Source organism: Peromyscus maniculatus, chromosome 6 (assembly GCF_049852395.1).
Source record: "Peromyscus maniculatus bairdii isolate BWxNUB_F1_BW_parent chromosome 6, HU_Pman_BW_mat_3.1, whole genome shotgun sequence".
NCBI lineage: Eukaryota > Metazoa > Chordata > Mammalia > Rodentia > Cricetidae > Peromyscus > Peromyscus maniculatus.
Window position 1 is genome coordinate 84,461,450 of NC_134857.1, and position 15,298 is coordinate 84,476,747.

The 15,298-nt window shown below is 38.1% G+C and overlaps 1 protein-coding gene across 3 annotated transcripts in view; it reads right to left on the reverse strand.

Annotated features, from left to right (window-relative positions):
- Positions 1-15,298, reverse strand: part of Magi3 (membrane associated guanylate kinase, WW and PDZ domain containing 3) — a 234,499-nt gene that overhangs the window by 88,192 nt on the left and 131,009 nt on the right. For all 3 annotated transcript variants that reach the window (XM_042279633.2, XM_042279636.2, XM_042279635.2), the window contains exon 3: positions 5,252-5,371. In XM_042279633.2, coding sequence (XP_042135567.2) covers positions 5,252-5,371 — 120 coding nt within the window. The remainder of the gene's footprint in view (positions 1-5,251; positions 5,372-15,298) is intronic.

Below are 15,298 nucleotides of genomic sequence, written 5' to 3' on the forward strand. Positions count from 1 at the left end.
GAATGCTGACTGAGTTCCCTGAATATGACTTCGAGAATATCTCTGCTGTTTCTCACACTGAAGTCGTGTAAGTGCCCACCACTGACTGAAAGGAGGCCAAAGCCTCCCTGAGAGAGGAAGCAAGAGGAATGGGAGGGCGGACTAATTTCTCCTATATCTCGTCATATACTAGCTACCATATGAATACAATATGTATTAGTTATCCATGAAGTTGATGATATCAATTATTTCTTCCTATTGGACTTGTTTTATATGGATTCTGAATTAGGGCCAAATTTGGAAATATAAAAACATCGACTGTCTTATGCAAGAATGAAAGCTACAAAAGATAAAGGATAAAATTAACTCAAATAATGTTGTTCTAATGTATAAAATGAATTATTTTACTAAAATGAGGATATATACAGACAAAGACTAAGAACCATTTCATATAAGCTGTTTGTATAATTTTAAAAGGCTTTTCTGCACATTTTAATCATACTACCTAACAATTTTTTGAAGAGACATTATTGATCAAGTTCTATACTAGGGTATACTCATAAGAGCAAGGGACAGTTTAGTGTTTTACTGAGGATTCATGATTTTTACAGTACCAGTAATTGGTCCAGATAATAAACAAATGAAAGAACTTTCAGTTTGTCATACAATTTCCATTGGGCAAGCAGGCACAATGGGAAAATGTTCAGCAAGTTTAGCTGTCTTAACAGTTGTTGCCCCAACTCCTTTTGACTTTACATCAATCATTATGTTAATGTTATAAAAAAAGGTAAACACGCTTCTGCATGAGTGGGCTTTTTGGAGTCCAGTGCCTATGATGGGACACCTTGTGCAGCCTTGGTGCAGGGGGGAGGGGCTTGGACCTGCCTCCATGAATGTACCAGGTTCTGCTGACTCCCTATGGGGAGTGGGTTGGGGGAAGCGGGAGGAGGGAGGAGAGGGGGATCTGTTCTTGATATGTAAAATGAAAATGAATAGGAAATTTCTTAATAATAAAAGAAACATGGTCACAAATAAAAAGAGTAAAACACTTCTCTTTTATTGTTGTGCTTATAAAGTATAACACTTTTTAATCAAACTGTTCGGCTCTAAAGGAGGTAATTAAGATACCCATTGACATAACAGAAATTAAGAAAGTGAATGGGTATTTTTCCCTAGATAGGAAAAAAATCATGTTAGACCACACAACACTAAGACAAACCTAGAACTAACATAGTGGACCTTGATCTTATGTTAAAGGAGGAAACATTACAGTGAGTTCTGTTGAAGTTGACTACAAGTGCAATTATCAGTCCTCAAGGAAGTCAAACTGAAAGACTTCTCAACTCAGTTATTTCTGTTTCCAAATCCATATTTGAAGTGCATTATGCCACAGAGATGGGTACAAAGATTTGCATTAAAACAGACTAGACTTTCTGTAAATAAAGATGCAAGGAAAAAGCCAGTTCATGTTTTCTGAGCAAAACATTTAACACTAGAGGTAGAGGTTTAGTTGGGGGGGAAAATGTATCATAATTTCAACATTCCCCGTTTTATCTTATTTTATAGACTGGACCTTAATGTGTGGTCCTGGCTGCCCTGGAATTCACTATGTATACCACACTGTTCTCAAAAATCACAGAGATCCATTACCTATGCCTCTGCTGGGATTAAAGGTGTGCAGCACCATGCCTTACTATTTTTCCTTTTTAAAGCTCAACAATCACACTATCAAGGATTTTGGATGAACCAAAATAGAAATAAAAGGAATATTTTATTTTTCTAGGAAACATATTTTCTAGGAAACAATAGTATCAACAGACAAAAAATTTTACTGAAAATTCTCAGTTAACTATCTGTATAAAACTTAACATGTTCCTAAAAGAAAAATTAGAAAAAAATGCAGAGTACAAATTGCTATCCAGTCACTAAACAGATTTTGGGGCATCATAATAATTTTCTGTAGTTTCCTCCTTTAAGAAAGGCCTTCACGCTATATATATAGCATGGAGGTCCCTAGGACAACTGTGGCTTATAATAAATTTCGGTTTTACTCAATTATTGAAAAAAAATAGCCAAATGAATGGAAACACATGAACTATGAACCAAAGGCTGAGGGGCCCCCAGCTGGATCAGGCCCTCTGAATAGGTGTGACAGTTGTTTGGCTTGATCAGTTTGGGAGGCAACTAGGCAGTGGGACCAAGTCCTGTGCTCATTGCATGAGTTGGCTGTTTGAAACCTGGAGCTTATGCAGGGACACTTGGCTCAGTCTGGGAGGAAGGGACTGGACCAGCCTGGACTGAGTCTACCAGGTTGATCGCAGTCCTCGTGGGAGGATTTGCCCTGGAGGAGGTGGGAATGGGGGGTGGGCTGAGGGTAAGGGAAGGGAGTGGGAGGGGGGAGAATAGGGGAACCTGTGGCTTATATGTAGAACTGAATGGTATTGTAAAATAAAATAAATAAAATTTAAAAAACAAATAAAAAAATAAAATAAAAAATAAATAAATAAATAAAGCCTTCACAGGGCTAGGGAGATGGCTCAGCAGTTAAGAGCAGTTGCTTCTCTTGCACAAGACCCAGGTTCAATTCCTCTCACCCACATGGTGGCTTACAAACATCCATAACTAGTTCTAAGCGATCCAGCACCATCTTCTGACCTCCACAGGCACCGGGAACGAAAGTGATATATACATACAGAGTCAGGTAAAACACTCATAGATTTTTTTTTTTAATCTAAAAGGTTTTATTTAATTAAAAAAAGAAAAGCCTTTTCATTTATAGAGCTATCAACTATGAAATATTTCAAATATGATATTATAGATAATAGTATCTGGATCATATTAGAGTTATCTATGCTATATACACATTTACTTATATGAATATAGGTATATTTACATACCCTATGGGTATTAGATTTATCTTTTAAAATCAGTATTTGGCAGAATTCCCCCCCCCCCAACCCTTTGTTTCTTTGAGATAGGGTTTCACTACGTAGCCCCAGCTGGCCTAGAACTTGCTATGCAGACCAGGCTGGCCTCTACCTTCCAGAGATCCATCTGGCTCTGCCTCTCTGCCCCTGCTTCACAAGTACTTGGACTAGGATTAAAAAGGTGTACACCATCATGCTGAGATCTCCTTCTTTTTGAGAACAGGATCTTATCCAAGGCTGGCCTTGAACTCCTGATCTTCTTGCCTCCATCTCCCAAGTGCTGGGATTATAGGCATGTTCCAATATGTTTGACTATAATTACATTTACTCTTCTCTCCTTCTTGAAACAGGGTCTACTTCTAGAACCATAATGTTTGTGAAATTATCAAACAAGAACCCTTGTATACTGCTATGAAGAATGGTAACAGACAGCTATTCACAACTACCTCATCAGACTGAGTAAATATACTCTACAAGTAAAAAACTTTTGGCCTAGCATCAGGAGAATGAAGAAATAAAATGCAATACTCAAATGATGGCATACTGTGAGAAATTATATCAATGAATTCATATAAATGTAGGATAATAATAGCATGGAGAAATCTAAAAAACTACAGTAATATGTAAAAACAATAAAGAACAAAGACAACACAGATCATATGTAAATAATAAATATGCACATAAGATACAATACACATTTTGTAAGAGCAAATATAAACAAAACATGCATATTAAACAAATAAGAAAGGTTAAATGTAAGAGGTAAGCTATTTGAATAAAAGTAAAAACAAATTAGCTTGTCCATTCCTCTGAAATGTTTTCACTGGTAAAAAGGATATTACTATCATTTTTCTTTAAATTTCTTGTTTTGTTTCCTTCATAGCACCTCAGTTTACACTTAATTTAATTTTGACTGCTTTCCCTACTAAGATACAGAATTTAAGGCAATAGCATTTTGATTTTGTTCACAGTGTACTTGGATCTCTTACAAGACTTGGCACATAATATGTACTTGACACATGGTTGCTGAATAAATGAAACATGAGCAAATCAATTTTTAAATGAATGAATGATTTATGGGAAACTAAACCCAGAAAAAGTAGCTAGGTCAAAGTTCACAGGCGGGAAGGAAAGGACTCAAAGTTCTGAGTAAGAAAGGGATATAACCAGAATGATCACAACTGAGCTTGAGGCAGCCCGGCACTATATCAAGGGGCAGGATGAATGAAGAAAGGCAAGAATGGGGGTGGAGGCGAGATCACCTGCAATAGTGTAATTAACTCATCGAAGGTGCCTGCAATCAAATGGTGAGAAAGAGGAGCATTATGGAAGTGGCTATCAAGAAAATGAGTAGATGTGGTAACAAGTGAAGTGTTTCCTGGACAAAAATGTGCATATAGATGCACATACATACATATGAATGAGATGCAGTCAGAATTATTTATTGAAAACATCATTTCTAGACACTGAAGACAGCATCAAGTAAGAAAGGCATTATCATTACTACACAGAGCTTGTGAAAGAAGCAATTAGAAAAGCAGAACAAAACAATGTTGAAAAGTATAAGGTACTATGGGAGTCGATAAGCTTGCCAAGTACAAAGTGAGTTAGATAAGAAAAATTAAGTACATAACATGGAATCATTTAAGAGTTGAAACTGACCTCAAGTTTGTACTTCAGGGAAACAAATGGGTAGAGGAAACAGAGATATGAAAATTAATGATTGGTTCTATCCTCCAATCTATCCTTTCTTTTTTTTTTTTTTTAAGATTTTAAAGTACATACAAGTCTTTCAAAGTTATAAACTTTAGATTCCCATCTATGAACAGAAAGCCATCAACAAGTACTCGTTGGGTTCAGATGATGACAGTGAATTGCTATGAAATATGTAAATTTGCCAGTTTGGTTAATGTTTAGCTTACTGTTCACAATAAACATTTACTGTGATGTAATCCTTCTGGTTATTGTCTAACACCACCTAATTGGTGAATTATGAATCTCCTAATCAAAAGAACAACTTTCTAATAACTTAAGATTTATTTTTATCTTATGTGTGCAGTTGTTTGGCCTCGTGTGTATCTCTGTGTGTGCAGTGCCCACAGAGGCCCAAAGAGGGCATAGGATCCCCTGCAACTGGAGTTTCAGACAGTTGTTAGCTGTCATGTGGGTACTGGAAATCAAAATAAACCTTTTGGAGGAGCAGCCAATGCTTCTAACCGTTGAGCCATCTCTCTAGTCCTCCCAAATAACTTTTTTAAAAAATCAAATTTACTGATGAAATTCCCTCTGAAATGATTCTAGTCATCTGGATAGTTTTGAGGTAGTTTTAATATTTGGAGACATACCATCATACGTTCCACTTTCTAACAACGCTCCGCTTTCTTCCAGTGCTTTGAATTGTTCAACAGAAATGAAATTATAGTCCACCCCTGGAACTTCCCCATCCCTGGGAGCCCTTGTAGTGCCTAAGGAGAAAAGAAAAATAGAAATGTAAAGTACTTTTTAAAATACAAATTATTCGGAGTACTATGAAGTTCAGTCTAAGAAGACTACATGAAGACACAACTGATTTAATACACTATATCTGACAAAGATCAGAAAATTTTAGGCAACTTAATATTAAAGCAGTACAATAAATATAGGAGGAAATACACTTTAATAAGTAATCATGAAATTTAAACCTATAAAAACCCTAAAGTTTAGCGCTATCAAGAATGAATTTCTTAAGATTTTATTTTTAAACTTTTTGAGTTGTGTGTGTGTGAGTGCATGTGTGTGTATGTGTGTGAGTGCATGTGTGTGTCTGTGATTGCATGTATGCATGTGTGCGTGTGTGAGTGCATGTGTGTGTGTCTGTGAGTGCATGTATGCATGTGTACATGTGTGTGTGTGAGTGCATGTGTGTGTCTGTGAGTGCATGTGTGCGTGTGTGTGTGAGTGCATGTGTGTGTGTGTCTGTGAGTGCAGGCGCCCACAGAGTTCAAAGGAGGGGTTGGATCCTCTGGAGCTGGAGCTGCCTGATGTGGGTGCTGGGGACCAAATCTTGCTTTCCTGCAGGAGCAGTACCTGCTCTTAACCACTGAGCCATCTCTCCAGCAACATTTAAAACCCCAATACTGCTACTTAACTGCAAGAAGGAAAGATAAATTCACCAGGAACAGACTTCATCACAGCTTACAACTTTATTAAAGCACAGATGACAAAGACTGTATATATTTTTATACAATTTTTGGCACACACATTTTAGGATGGAAAAAGATGATGTTTCACTATATCTCCCTGGCTGGATATGTAGAGCAGGCTAGCCTCAAATTTATCTTTTTATAATATCTAAAATGTGAAAAAGATAATGATGATTATGATGAAGATGATAAATATAATAGGTTGAGAAAAATAATGGCTATGGAAACACCCTATATAGTAATTGTACTGAATTTTCTCTATCATTTAAAATCCATCTTTCTAAAAGAATATAGTGCTGGGCTGCGGCGGTGGCGGCGGCGGCGGCGGCGGCGCACGCCTTTAATCCCAGCACTCGGGAGGCAGAGCCAGATGGATATCTGTGAGTTCGAGGCTGGCCTGGGCTACAGAGCGAGTTCCAGGAAAGGCGCAAAGCTACACAGAGAAACCCAGTCTCGAAAAACCAAAATATATATTGTTTTAGATTCTAGAGGATACAAAAGTTAAAATATAGCTTCCTCTTTTAGTATAATATTTATTTTTATTATTAAAAATTTTATTTCTTATATGATGATGAACTACATTGTTAAGATTCTTTCAATCAGGTGGGCAGTGGTGTCGCATGCCTTTAATCTCAGCATTCATGAGGCAGAGACAGACAGATCTCCAGGCCAGCTTGGTCTACAGAGTGTGTTCCAGGACAGTCAGGGCTGTTACACAGAGAAACCCTGTCTCAAAAAATCAAAATAAATAAATAAATAAATAAAAGGATTTTTTTCAATCAACAGCTTTTCACTTTATATTAAGTAGAAAGTTGCTAGGAAGTTAAATAGTTAAAATTATAACTTAGAATTACCTATGAAATATGGGAGAATCCATGGCCACAATAACTGCACTTCTTTCCATTAAGAGGTGGAGCTTCTCCCTTCAGTCTAAATTTTTTTAAAACTTACTTTTTTAATTTAATGGTGAACATGCTGTGCAAATTTAGGAGTCTATATTTCCATCTCCCATCCTTCTGGAATGTTCCCATTACCATCAAGACTCTTGAATAATTAGAACTCCAGCTAACAAACAGTAAGAGGCCCCTAGACATAAGGGCAGAGCTATCCCAGCTTCTCTGGTCCCAGCTAAGCGGTCCATGACTTTGCCATAGGAGTCATGCCAGCTAAACCCAGGCAACTCATGAAGTCATGGCAAATAACACATGATGGCCATTGGAAGTCACAAATTTTAAGGTACTTTGTTATGTAGCAAAGGCTAACAGGATATGCAAATGCATTTTATTACAAAATATAATGACTATATAAAATCCAATTCATTAAGCAAACCATATTGTAAATAATACCATAATAACAGCACAAAACCAAGGGGCAGGAAGAACTACCTTTTAGTCTGGATTTATTATTATTAATGGTATGATTTAGAACAAGCAGTTAGCCTCTCTGGGATTCATTATCTTTCTGCTAAGTGGTGCTAGACAAGATGGTGCTCATGGTACTTTCTACTACAAGGCATGACTTTGGTGCTAATTCTCATCACAAATTACTGTCAACTCTGACTTCCTCCCATACATGTATAAAAAACTATCTTTTTCCTCCTACCTCCTTGCCTTTAGTAGCTCAAATACTGTCTTTAGTTTCTGATACTCTCTCTCTACATAGTTTATGTGTACAAGTTACTTAGCACATTTCTCCTTTTTACAAATGGGTTCCATTTCCTGCCCTCATTTTCTCTTCAGCACATTGTAATCATATCTTTGCCCCAATCACTCAATAAGACAGTTTCCTATGTTCACAGCTAATCTCTACTTCGTTTAACTCAATGAAGAGTATGATGTGATAGATCACTCTCATTTTTTGTTTTAGTCTGAGGTCCACAGAAAAGTACACAACATATGCTTGTAACAATTTAAATTGATGCAAATCAATTCAAGTGAAAATAAAAATATTTCTAGCTTACTGTGGTGTACATAACTTAGCTCTCAGCATTTGGGCAGCAAAGGCAGGCAGAAGATCTCTGTGAGATCAAGGCCAGCCAGATCTACATAGCAAGTCCCATGCCAGCCAGGGTTACATTGTGAGACCCTGTCTGAAAAACCAAACCAAACCAACAAAAAACATTTCTAAAACCATAACAGACTTTTTGAGTGCTTCAATAAGCCTTTCATCCTTTCTATTCCCAAAGTAACTACCATCTAGATACTTGTGAGGTTGACTTCCTTTCTACTTCTCTGGCAAAAGCAACTAAATAATGTATTTCTAAGAAACTGTGCTTTGCCTGGTTTGTAACTTCATTTGATTGGAATTATTCATTATCAATTCTCCTGTGTGTCCACACAGGACACTTGTTATTGGGTTTTAAAACCTTTGCCAGTAAACTGAGTATTTCAAGGCACCTCACCACATATTTAATGTAGAACTGCATTAGGAGATTAGACATTTTTTATATGCTGATTGGCTACTATAATTTGCAGATGGTTTATCTCCATCTCAACTCAAGCCTTGGACCCCAATGTAACAGTGTAGAGAGGTGATGGGATCATTAAACATCAATCATGCTCAGCTATGAATCCTGAGAGATACAACAATGACTGGCTTGGCAAGACAGGCTCACTGGTGTAAATAATGGCATAGACAATTTAAGATTAATCAACTACTTCCGGATTATTATTTAAGACTTGTGCCACAAAAGGAAACCCATATTCAGCACCATTATCAGGCCAAGAACAGGCTAGACAAGTCCCAGGCTCTAGGTGAAAACCTACAACTGAATGTTTCACTGAATGGATAAAGTACTACACTGAATACTTAAACCCTTAGATCAATGCATCTCTCAACGTTCATCTGAGAAGCTTCCATTTGTAAAAGATGGTGATAAACACAGAGACCCATAACAAGCCAAGATACAGAAACTAAGTGACTGCAGAATGCTTAGCCCTAAAAGGAACATATATACCATGCCTCTACTCCCAAGGATCATTGCCAAAGAGGGGCAGAAAACAGTGCAAAAGCCAAAGCCAGTAGATGCGCACAAAGGCATCGTGTCTTCTGGGCATAACAGGACAACTGTACATGCGAACTGGCAATGGTTCCAACAGTATACACAAAATATGGGCAAATCCAAAATGAAGATGGGAGCTGGGCATGAAAGTCCACCTCTAGTTGTGGAGCTATTGGTAACTGTTAGCTTGTGGGAGAGGGAGAGAGAGTTTTCTCTTAGGGTGTAACCCCTGGTAAGTAGACAGTGCTCCAGTGGAAAACCACACATCCAAGAGTTTTGGAGCAACACATATTGGGTCTTGATGGAAGAGGGGAAAAAAGACACAAAATTGGGTAAATAGAGAGAAGATGAGGGTAAATCTGTTAAAGAGGTGAGGGAGGGGGTAAATATGATCAAAACATGTTGTACAAAACTTTCAAAGAGGAAAAACGTAATTTAGGTCAAGTGAGATGGCTCAGTAGGTAAAAGTATTAGCCACTCAAGCCTGCTGACTTGAGTCTGATCCCCAAATTCCAACGTGGCAGGAGAGAACCCCCTCCCAAAAGTTGTTCTCCACATGCACACTTAGAGTACATGCACCTCCATTTCCAATGTAATAATAACAACAACAAAATTGTTGTAGGATATCTTTCTGTATGCTGTGAACATATGTTATTCCCATTGGTTAATAAATAAGCTGCTTTGACCTTTGGCAAGGCAGCTTAAAGGCAGGCGGGAAAGGAGAGAGGAAAAAGAAAGGCGGAATCTGGAGAGAGATGCCAGCCTGCCACCCAAGGAACAACATGCCAGCAGAACATGTGGTAAAACATAGAATAGAAATGGGTTAAGTTAAGATATAAGAGCTAGAGGCCTGTCGTAGACCATACAGTTTATAAATAATATTAAGCCTCTGAGTGATTATTTTATAAGTGGCTGCAGGATCACAGGACCAGGTGGGACTGGAGAAACCTTCCAGTTACAAAAAATAAACAAAAATCCAGGGAATTTAGTCATGAGATCCAAACTCATGAAGGGACTATATATATATATATATATTATAATGATGTTTTCTGCCTGTTATCTGGAGACAAAAGAGGTAGAGACAACAGAATTGAGAGCCCAAGGCCAACCTGGCTACATAGTGAGACTCTATTTCAGAAAACAAAGAGTAGATTAGTTACTGTTAAAGTTGGTTTTGGAACGTGTGTGTCTTTTGTTCACATACCCACTTTCCCTTCTGCTGTTACCAAAGACAAGCAAATGCTAGCATTATGCTCTTGAACTTCCAAATTAATGAGTCAAAAAACCAAAAAACCACCCCCCCGAAAAAAACTTTTCTTTATTAAAAAAAACCCAGTCCCAGTAATTGTTATAGCAACAGAAAATGAACTCAACTATTAACCATATAGATTTCCTATTATAAAGTATCTTTTCATGTCTTCATTCTCTACTGAATTGCCTCTTTTAAAAAAATTAATTTATAGTTCTTTATGTTCTTGATAGTATAATAAATCATCAAATTTAATCAGCTAGGAGTCTATACTATTCACCATCATTGCATCTCTAAGAATGACTTAAAAATTCCATCTACTGTAAGATGTGCTCCAGTTGTAAATATCGTAGAACATGAAATGACTGTTTTAATCCCTTTTCTAGATATGTATTACATACCTATGAAATACATTCATAGATACATTTCTATGAAATATGATTTCCTGAAAGCACTTGCTTCTGCACATGTGCCCAACAGACATTACAGAGAAAGTAGAGGCAGAGATAGCCTTTCAAATACTATTACAACCCTTCAAACAGAACACAAAATAGTTCTAATTAAAAATATTACTACAGTTGAAAAGAAATGCTAAATTTCTGATAAAAAGTACTAGAATAAGCAAGAATTTTCTTTTCAAAATGATGGAACAAATTGTGTGATATATAATTCTATGACTAACTATTATGATCAAACAGAACAGAGGCCACACTGAAGCAAACAGGTGCCATGATTTCTACTATACTCCCCTCAGGTACAGCATTCAGCTGTGTTCATTTATTGTCGTTACTTGCTGCTATTTGATGATAAGATATTAAGCATGCTGGGAAAAAACGGCATAAGAACTAATACAACCTGTTATGTTGGTATCATTCACCCATTTACCAGTCATCTCTGAGATAATTTGCATTGGAGAAACAAATAGCAAAACAGGCGGTATCTCTTCTTACTCTTTCTTTTTAAAAATAGATCAATTTGCTAATTTTTAGCTTTGGGGGGGGCACTCATACATATGATGCACGTGTATGGGTGAACATGTATAGACATGTATGTGCAAGTGCAAAGGTCAAATGAGAACATAATATACGTTTATCATTCTCTGCCTCTTCTTCAGAGGCAGGGTCTCTCCCTGAACTTGGCTTGAGTTTCCTCAGCTAGTCTGGAAGCCAGCAAGGCCTGGTGATCATCCTTCTTCTCACTCCCATCTGTTCTGGAGTTAGATAGTCCCAAGATGTTTGGCTTATTACATGGGTGCTGGGATCCAAACTCCAGTCCTCAAGTTTGTACAGCATGGACTCTGAGTAGATAAGCCATCTACAGGCTCTACTGACATTCTTTTCACCTTTTTTGGGAAAAAAGAAAAGAAAAAGAGTCCTTGCATGGATTGCCCCAGGAAGGGGAAAAAGTTAAGATCTCCTGGGTAAACTGGGAGAGGGTAGTAGAGGGAAGAGGATGGGAGGTGGGAACATGAGGGTTTGAGATGGCCGAGTTGGGGGAGAAACAAAGAAGGAGAGTAATAAGGAGATATCTTGACAAAGTGAACCATTAAGAGGCTAGGGAGAAATCTGGAGCTAGGGATATCCCCAGCTAAGACTCAGAGCAATGGTGGAGAGGGTGCTTGAACTGGCCTTCCCTTGTACTCAGATTGGTGACTACCCTAATTGTCATCACAGAACCTACATCCAGTTACTGATGGAAGCAGATGCAGACACCCACAGCCAAGCACTTGGCCAAGCTCCTGGAGTTCAGTTAAAGAGAGGGAGAAGGAATTATAGGAGCAAGGGGGGGTCAGGATCATGATAGGAAAAACCACAGAGATAGCTGATCCAAGCTATTAGGAGCTCATGGAGTCTGGACTGACAGCTGGGAAGCCTGCATGGGACTGCACTAGGTCCTCTGAAAGTGGGTAACAGCTGCGTGGCTCGCTGTGTTTGTGGGTCTCCTGGCAATGGGACCAGGACTTACCCTAGGTACATGAACTGGCTTTTTGGAGCCCATTCCCTATGGTGCAATGCCTTCCTCAGCCGGGATGCAGTGGGGAGGGGCTTGGTCCTGCCCAACTTGGTATGCCAGCCTGTGTTGACTACCCAAGAGAGGCTTTACCCCCATGAGGAGGGGAATGGGGGTGGGATGGGGGAAGTGAAGGGATGGGAGAAGGGGAGGGAGGTGGAACAGGAGTTGGTATGTAAAATGAAAAAAACTTTAAATAAAAAAAGAGCTACAAAAACAAAACAAAAAAACACAGTCCTTCGATGACAGACAGAAGTTCTTAATTTTAATGGAGGCAAACTTGACAATCTCTTCCTTTATACCTCATGTGTTTTGTACCTAGTTAAGAAATCCTGTTCATAGAGATAGACTATATGCTTTTAGAAAGTACTGCAGCAAAGGCAGACTCACACCGAGTTCCTTAGTGAAAGGAAACAGATTTGTAGAGTGAAGGGAAGAGAGTGTAAACGGAAGAAGCAGTTTTGTTTCCTATTTAATACAATGATACCCAACAGGATTTACTGAAAAGTCAATGATCCCCCTCTGACAGGTCACAACACTTCTGTAAAGACGAGATTTTGCCACCAGGCCTTCTGTTATAAACGATTACAATGCTATCATTATTCTGTTTTCACAATATACCACATACCAAACGTATCTATTATCTTCTAGTCGTAGCCTTTCCCTATAAATTCTAGAATCAGCTACACAAAAAGAAAGCACAGCTCAAAATTCAAGAACCAGAAATTTTTATTGGACTGGCAAGATGGCTCAGCAGGTATAAGTGTCTTCAACCTGGGTTTGAGCTCATGACCTACCTGGTAGAGAGAACTGACTCCCTCACATTGTCCTCTCACCTATATGTTCTCCTCACAAGTAAATGAATACATGTAATTTAAAAAGTTTAAAGGGAATTTCCATCAATTTATTTAGATCTTTTTATTGCTGCCCTATAGAAAAATCTTACGCTTCCTTAGGCTAATTTCTAGGAATTTCATTCTTTTTGTTTTGAGACAAGATTTCACTGTACAGCCCTGGCTGTTCTCAAACTTGGATCATCCTGATGTTTCACCCTCCCAAGTTCCAGGATTAAAGTCATGTGCCACCATGCTACTTTGGGGAGCAGGTGTTGGCCTTACACAAGCATTCAGACAAGCACTCTACCACTGAGCTATATGCCCAATCAAATACTTTATAAACTTTTATTTTCGAATTATTGACAGCATACAATAATGCAATATGGAGGTTTAATCACTTCATTGAGTTATTACTTACCTACAGTAAAATGCACTAATTCTAATAGTATTATATAATGATTATGCTTTAGAAACCATCAGCACAAAGTTTTCCTAGGTCCTTTTTGCAGTCTCATTTCCATGGTAGCAACTGACATATTGACAGTACAGTTTTACTTTTAATGGAATCTCCTGTACATGGAATAATATGTGAACTTGACAACAGTAATTGTTTGCATCTAGCCTCTTTAGTTTGGCATGATGGTTAAGATTCACCCATGTTCAATTTCTTCTTTATGTATGACATGTCATTTATGAAAAAAAAAAAGACCATTTAAATTCTTTTCCAAGCAGAATGTCTTCTACTTTTTTCTTCTTCTTTGATTATTCTGGCTTGAATTCTAAGCACTAAGCTGAAGAGTACAGCAGCGAGTAAACATCCCTGGCACGTGCCTCATATTTTAGGAAAAGCGAGCTGGGTGGTCGGGGCGCATGCCTTTAATCCAGCACTGGGGAGGCAGAGGCAGGCGGATCTCTGTGAGCTGGAAGCCAGTCTGGTCTACAGAGAGAGTTCCTGGACAGCCAGGGCTCTTCCACAGAAAGATCCTGTTGAAAAGAGGGAAAGGAAAAAGGGGAAAAGGAGAAAGGAAGGGGAGGGGGAGGGGGAGGGGGAGGGGAAGGAAAAACTACAGTCCTACTCTACTGAGTATGACGTTAATTGTGGGCTTTTCAGATATAATCTTTACTACACTGAGGTAGTTTCCTTTTCTTATATCCCTACTCTGATGAGTATGGTATTTTTTAATCATAATGGAGAATTAAATTTTTGTGAAGTACTTTTCTGTATTAACTGAGATGTTTATTGATTGATAGGTTAAGCTACATTTACACTGCAGGCATAAATTCTACCCATTCATTACCTATTATCACTTTAACTGAATTAAGTTCACTAATAATTTAAGAATGGGGTGGTCAATTTTTATAAAGATTTAAGATTCTTCAATTTCCCCAGTAGCTAAAGGTTTCTTCATATTTTTTCCCCTTTTTCATGACTCCGTCCTGGCAGGGTTTTGTTTCTAGCCACTTACCGATGATCTCTTGTAGGCAGGTAACTAAGTGCCTAGTGCATAGCTAGTTACTCCTAGTACTGTCACAACCCCCGCAGCGGCAGTCACGTCGCTACTTTCTCACTTCAGACACTAAGCCTTGCTCTGCCAATTGTTAGTGTTTTCAAAATTTTGGTTTTACTCATTTCTTCTATTGTTCTTCTAGTTTGTACTTAATTACCTCTGTTCTCATCATTACTACCCTTCCTTCTGCTGACTTTAGATTTAGCTTCTCCTCCTTTCAGTCCCTTTAAGTATCAAGTTTAGAGTTTTCTGATGAATGTTTTCCCTCTTAGCTGTCATCACATCCCCTAAGCTTTGGTATGCTGTATCATCATTCTTACTGGTACTAGATATGTTATCAATTCCACTGTAATTTCTATTTTCAGCCACTTGTTATTTAAAGGTACACTGTTTTAATTTCCACATATTTGTAGATTTTTCTGCTTCTGTTATTAGTTTCATTTCACTATGATCAGAGGAGGTACCTCATGTATTTAAATTTTTAAATTTGTTACAGATTGTGTGTATGGCCTGAGAATGTGTATGCTGCTACTGTTGTGTGGGAGCTCTGTATAGAAATGTTAGGTCCATTTAGTTGATTGGGTTGTTAAAGTTCTGTTTTAGGCT